The sequence below is a fragment of the Dreissena polymorpha genome, chromosome 16 (assembly GCF_020536995.1).
Source record: "Dreissena polymorpha isolate Duluth1 chromosome 16, UMN_Dpol_1.0, whole genome shotgun sequence".
Taxonomy (NCBI): domain Eukaryota; kingdom Metazoa; phylum Mollusca; class Bivalvia; order Myida; family Dreissenidae; genus Dreissena; species Dreissena polymorpha.
In genome coordinates, this window is record NC_068370.1 from 4,892,306 (window position 1) to 4,899,549 (window position 7,244).

The following is a 7,244-nucleotide window of genomic DNA, read 5'->3' on the forward strand; positions in this document are numbered from 1 at the left end:
TTACTTCTTTTCAAGCAGGAAGTTAGCATGGAACAATGTTTAATTAATGAAATGTTGGAGACAAGAGAATCAAAAATGCAGTTGATCATCTGTGTAATGGGGCGTGGCAAATGGACACCAGGTCAAATGTTGCAAACAATCTCTCTAGAGGACCAAAATAATATACCACATACCGCATATCAAAGCTTTGTGCTTTGTGTTTTGTAAGTTGTTAAGCGATGTAATTTAATTTAAAAGATTTTAATTCCCACATCAACAAAGAGGGCCTATTTTCACCCCAAAAAGACGATGTAAACAAATATTTCACCTCTGACTTGGCATTTAGAGAAGATTTTTCAACTATGTATGTCTATATCAATTAAGTGACATTTGATCATGTTCAATCTTGAAACCTGAAATAAAAACTTGAACATTCTCTTTAGTGGAACACTAACTGATATCATCTACCAAATATCAAACCTGTAGACATTGTGGTTTCACAGAAGGATTTTAAAAGTATTATGCTAAAAAAGTATATAAAAAGCATGTGATAAGTTCGCTGTGGCCAATGTTGTAAACATAGATAAATATAAACATAGAAACAACTTTTCCTACTACCAATATCGCCTTTTACCGTTTTCAGCTCACATGATAAATCGTAGAGATTATGTCTTCTTTCTTCTAAATGTTTCCCCTTGAAATATCTTAATAAACGGTTGTCAGAATAAAAGCCAGTTTCATACGTAAGTATAGAGCACGGGTGACATTACAGTTTTGTTTACATACAAGAGTTCATGCCATATTAGCCTAATTTTCGCCACTATGCCCGAATTGCCCAAGTCATGGTTTGCTTTGAGTTTATGCTGATTTTTTCAAGTTTATTATAACATCCACAATCTCGGTAACTTAAGGTTTTCGCTCAATAACCGTCATTTCATCTCGGTAACTGTAGGTTTTCGCTCAATAACCGTCCTTTATACAAACAAAAATACCCGGCGGTAACATAATCGAGTAAATAACTGCGGTATTTAAGGCATTGCGGTTTATATTAACGATCACTTTTGCAAACGCGGCAGTCAGGAACGTACGAGATGAGGATAACAATTGGCTTATGTGTTCTTGGGTTTTGCACAGGGGCATTTGGTATTAATTAAAGAGAAGTTTTTGTCTTTTTATTGGTAGTTTTTAATAATAATGATGCTAAATTGTTCAGAGTAGTGATTTGATGAATGCTAATACGATGATGATGGTGGTGACGATAAGGGCGATGATGATTAATAAATATTAAAATAATCATCATCATCATCATTATAATCAGTATTATCATTTTGAATAATAATAATAATAATAATAATAATCATCATAATAATAATAATAATAATTATTATTATTATTATTATTATTATTATTATTATTATTATTATTATTATTATTATTATTATTATTATTATTATTATTATTGTTATTATTTTATTATTATGATAAAACGGAATTATTTCCAATTAAACTGAATGTTTTTCATAAATGCAGGTTTCTCGCTGAGAATAAATTGCGTTCGCCACCTATCGTCCCTAGTTAAAAAATAATGTATAATCCGGTATCTCCAAAATATGGACCATTTTTAGCCATTCTTAAATCTCTGTATACAATTCATACACTTAGTTTCTAGTTGTATTTTATTGAAATTAAGGCAAACAAACGTAAAGTTGTATCATGAATATTTCTTTAATTATACATGCCAATAACTCAAGCAACACACATACATATATCGGTAATAATATATGTTTATTTATTTGCTAACCATGGACTGACCTGGCATAGCTGCTATAAGTAGCATGGAAATATAGTATAATCAAAACATACACGCTAACTTAAGTACCTGAAAATGTATGAATATCAGAACAATTCTTAAAAACTATTTGCAAGTAAAAGAATTAGTAAAAGAATAGTAATACATTAAGTAGAACAATGTCACCAACTTATATAAAAGGTTAGATGCATACAAAGTGATGTTATCTTTGGAAATACAGTTGAATAAATGATTAATGTAATATATTCCATTTACTGTATGTATGAAACAATAATAAGAAAACATTAGAATATGAAGTCTGTTTGAAACACTATCGCATAAGTAATATAGTGTATTATCTATAAAACATAAATCATGCTGGTTTTGTATACGGGTATGAAACATGGATCATGTTACAACAGGTAACGGACAGTTTATTATTACGCAATAAGGAAGACATTGTATAGATACATTCATTAAATAAGCTAGTAAATGTTACTTTTTAGAGTTGTTGTGTCTTACTCCAAACGATCATAACACAGTGGTCTAGTGACAGGGTTATTTTACTTGCTTGCCGTAGTTATTTTAGCTACTAGTAATATTGAGGCATTTATTGACATGCATACTTATTTGCATATTTCATCAACATGGTTATCGCCTGCAAATTGTTCATTTAACTTCTCCTTGACAATATTTGCACATCTGATCTCTGTGATGCCATGTTTGTGTTTACGGATATGCATACTATATTAAATCTTCAATTTTATCAAATTGAACTTATGTTCCATCCAAGTTTACCAACGCATCATAACTTTTTAACAAAATCACCATGTCACTATTTTTTTTCCTCGCAAACATTGATTGTTCCTAATTCGCTCCGTTTACGTATTTTTGGATCCCAATGCTATCCGTTTTCCACAGAAAAATGGATTGTTAGATGCCCTGTTCTTGGCATAACAGCTTCTAAATACGAAAAATAATCAGAAAAAATAATTCAATCATACAGAAGTTTTAAAATAATAATATTGCTTTTCTTGATTTTTAACAATTATCTCAAATTTTCAGTACGAAAGATCTTGGTGGGAACATTATTTATTTTGTTAATTGATAAAAGGCAAGAGTATGTTGAAGAGCTTATAAATGCTGTTATCATTTAACTACAAATATTACCAAGAGGTTAGTAAAACTGTTTTTTTTTCCTTTATTATTTCTAATGAAGAGCACTTAACTTTAAATCATTGACGAAAACAGTTTTAATGTTGATAAAATGTACCGCTCAGGACCGGATTTAGGGAATTAATAGCAGATGCGGATTTCAGTGTTATTTTTCGCAGTGGTTACAATGTACCTCCCGTAAATGGCGAGAGTTCAAAACCAACGCGGCGTTTTCATGTTTTCAACAAATCAAACTTTGTATACACATTTTTATTGATACATGAGGATAATTATAGAAATATAATATTGAATTGCTAAGAGTGAATTCATTCAGCACTAATTTAATTATATAAATTGCATGGGGTTTCGTGCAGTTTTAGACGATTATATTTGATTAGATTTAGTTTAAAAAATACTTTAAGTATGTTGAGTAATATCGTAATGCCCTTTTCCCAAACGAAGGCCGAGCAGCAGAAACAGGAATCATACCAAAATGGCGACATCAACGTTTTAAATTGAAGGAATAATAATAATACTATTACTATTATCATTATTTTTATTATTATAATAATTATTATTATTATTATTATTATTATTATTAACCTTTTATAATAAGCATATGGCCTCATATTCCAGGATGTTGGTGGCCATTTACAAAGGAGGTTTGTTACAAAGCTGACGGAATCGGATGTTTCAGCAACGCCAAACCATATGACAACGCCAATTGTAAACTTCCAGAGTCGCCAAATGCTATTCAGGTAAAGAACTTGCTCAAAATAAGTAATTTAAGACGCTCCGTTCTAGCGACAGTAAAATTCTGTGAAACTACGTGCATTTATTTCCACCTATAAATACACGTCCGTTTCATTTAAGAATAATAGTATATTGAATCTACAACACGTCATTAAGGATATTATACAAAAGTCTTAGATATTTGTTAAAGTGATATTATGGGCATTTTTCACTATTGCATTTAGCTGAAATGATTAACAGGTCAAAACAGTTAGTTAAAATGTGGTTACTGACCAATTATCAACAACTCATCTTGCGACCAGTTGTTTATAAAAATTATTTTATGGTCGATATTCTTACGTGACTCACCCAGTCCTCTAAGCCGAAATGATCCGTAAAACAAAATTGTGTCTTTGTGTCGTATGAACGAATCTGCGCTAAAACTAAATTTAGGTTCACATCGTACATGCATGATCAGTTGTCAAACGAAAGTACGGTTGATATTTAAATGCATTATTGTTCTCTTTCCGGGATATTGTTTTAGTATGTTGATGATGCATTAACAAATATAAGTGTATATGAAGTGAAAACACCCAAAATAAACAACGGTTGCGATAGACACCTATAAACTGCTAGATGCCCATAATATCACTTTAAATGAGCCCCACTACAATGTTGTGCATAAGATTGATTCATTAATCCAAAAGTACCCAAGTAATTCACAACATGCATTTACATTTTTAAAATACACTATTAACACATGTGGAAGAAATGTGGACGACACGATATTAAATATTATACCATGTTTCAAAGAGTGATACAAATTTGCACTTTCCACAGTGCTTAATTCAAGTTACATGCACGTTAGAGTTTTCTATAACTTCCCATCGGACTGGTGTATGGCATTCTCGTGTCATTTTAAGGTCAAGTTCCTGCTGTACACCCGTGCGAACTCCCTGTCGCCAGAGATCGTGACTAACAATACCCTCTCCATCCAGGCGTCGAATTTCTCCAGCACCAGAAAGACTAAGTTCATCATCCACGGCTACACTGATAAACACGGTCCATGGATGATCAAAATGGCACAGGCTATAATCGAAAGGGTAAAATCTCAATAGCAAGAACGTGGGCTGATTGCTTCAACTGGCCTAGAGTGGAATATCGACTGATAAATTTGCTTTTTTTCGATTTGACTTGTTTTTTTCTATTTTAGCTTCATTTCCTGTATTACATTAATAATATAGAGACCATTTAAAGCAAAACGAACAATGTTTTTATTGAAAATGGTCTTAATTTAATAGACAGGCGAAATGTCAGTATTAGAAAAGGGTTTAAGTTGTATCGTGTTTTGTAACAAATGTATGATTCTTCCACCCTGTCTTCAAAAGCCGACATTATTTAATGTGATTGTGCTCAAAGGAAACACAAATCAAGAACTGTGCGAATGATCTTATAAATGCAGCCTGTGAAGATACCAAGTTTTCAAGATGCATGTTTTATTATTGTAATTAAATGTAGAATACTAATTTACTTCGACATTACTCAGAAAAAGATTTGAATCGTGCGAAAGTCTTGCGTGTTTTCCATTATTCTGCACACAACTTGCCCCCTTCCTAGTTTACTGTATTATTTCAATATTGTATTTATTTTTTTTTGCTTTCGTTGTTAATTAAGTTCGAGGAGATATTTGAACGTTCGCGCATTTAATTCGCAGGAAGACGCAAATGTGTTTGCAGTGGATTGGTCGAAAGGAGCTAACAACATCAATTACCTGCAGGCGGTGGCGAATACCAGGGTCGTCGGGGCTCTGATTGCGCAATTTATAACACAACTTCGCACCACTACGCAGGCGCAATATGGCGACTTCCATTTGATTGGTCACAGTCTTGGTGCCCATATTTGCGGTTACGCCGGTGAAAGGATTTCCAGAATCGGTCGAATAACCGGTCTGTGTGCTTAGTACATATATCGAATGTTATTGTCCTTTATTTAATATGGACTATTTAGTAAGTGTAATTCTTCTTTATGCCCACTTAACGCGCCTGTTAAAGCGGGGTTTTTTTTCAAATTATCCTTTAACATGTAACTTTGAGTGGCCTTATTCGATGTTCTATTGTTTATATTTAATTGTATATTTTATAAACATAATCACTTGTTTGTGTTGCCCTTATTTATCGGTAAAACGTGTGACCTTAGTTTTAAATATTGCCAATATACTCGCTGCAGGCCTTGATCCGGCCGGTCCCCAGTTCGAGAAAAAGGACCCCAAGGTTCGTCTGGATCCTACTGATGCTTTGTTTGTCGACGCCATTCATACGAACTGCTACTTAGTCATTCAACTTGGTAGGTAAAGAAACGCAATAGTGATGTAATTTATTCAAAAGACTCCGTACACAAGTAAAGCATTAAAGTTTTCGATAAAAAAAGATTTCGATCTATAATTATATTGGTATTTATTATTATTATTATTATTATTATTATTATTATTATTATCATTATTATTATTATTATTATTATTATTAGTAGTAGTAGTAGTAGTAGTAGTAGTAGTAGTAGTAGTAGTAGTAGTAGTAGTAGTAGTAGTAGTAGTAGTAGTAGTATCATTATTATTATCATTATTATTATTATTATGGTAGTAGTATTTAACGCACTGAGATTTTCATGTCGATATCTCAGTATTTATTGCCTTTACGTTTTAAGTTCACTTGAGCACAGAATTCTTATGGTGATCATAGTTCGTGCGTCAATCGTCTTGTGTCGCCTTGCGACAATATTTACGTTGTAAACACTCTTAAGTTTATTGTTCGTTCTATATGTAACTTGGTCAGACATTTTGTCCGAATGATATATTGTTCGATTTCGAAACTGGGTTTTATGAGGTCAACAATAAGGTCACTTTGTTAATTTAAAAAAACGCTTGACACTCTAGAAGACAATTTATAGTGTAATCTTCGTGAACTTGGTAAAGACATTTTTTGCTAATTTTGCGTCGATTAAGCATTATAATGGCTCCGATTATTCGAAAACCATGTCTCTATGGGAAAGGGGCGTTTTGCTCGTATGACTTTAGTGAAACATTGTTCACAATACAGAAGTCAAACTTTAAGCTAAATCTCCGTGAAACATGAACAGGACATTTGTTTAATAGCTTGGTTAGGTTTCAAAATGATTCTTGTTTGTCATAAATCATGGATGCCAGGGATGGGGGGGCAGTTATCCTCGTTAAACTCGGTAGGAAAAGTTGTTTAAATGGTATCTCGACCGAGTTCGAAAATTATTCCGGTCTGTAATATTTCTGTAATATTTCCGGGCAATATTTCGTCCACGGCTATAGTAAATCATTGTGAACGGTCTATTTGCCACATATAATGTCCGTGTGAGCGCCTTAGGAGCCCTGGTCCTCTTGTTAATCTTAGCGCAACACTACACCACAACTATAAAGTGTTGTTAACAAACCAATTAACACGGCTTAATAAAAAGTGTCTCATATAAAAATGACTGATACATCTGTGTTCAGGTTTCGGGATCGGGATCGAGCAGCCAGTAGGTCACGTGGACTACTACCCTAACGGCGGAGAACATCAGCCGG

General features: G+C 33.0%; 1 protein-coding gene across 1 annotated transcript in view; it reads left to right on the forward strand.

The window, feature by feature from the left end:
• Nucleotides 1-4,592: 4,592 nt before the first annotated feature.
• LOC127862486 (lipase member I-like) overlaps nucleotides 4,593-7,244 on the forward strand; it is a 27,390-nt gene continuing 24,738 nt past the window's right edge. The window contains exon 1 of the mRNA XM_052401643.1: nucleotides 4,593-4,758. Within this exon, the coding sequence (XP_052257603.1) occupies nucleotides 4,726-4,758 (33 nt within the window). The 5' untranslated portion in view covers nucleotides 4,593-4,725. The remainder of the gene's footprint in view (nucleotides 4,759-7,244) is intronic.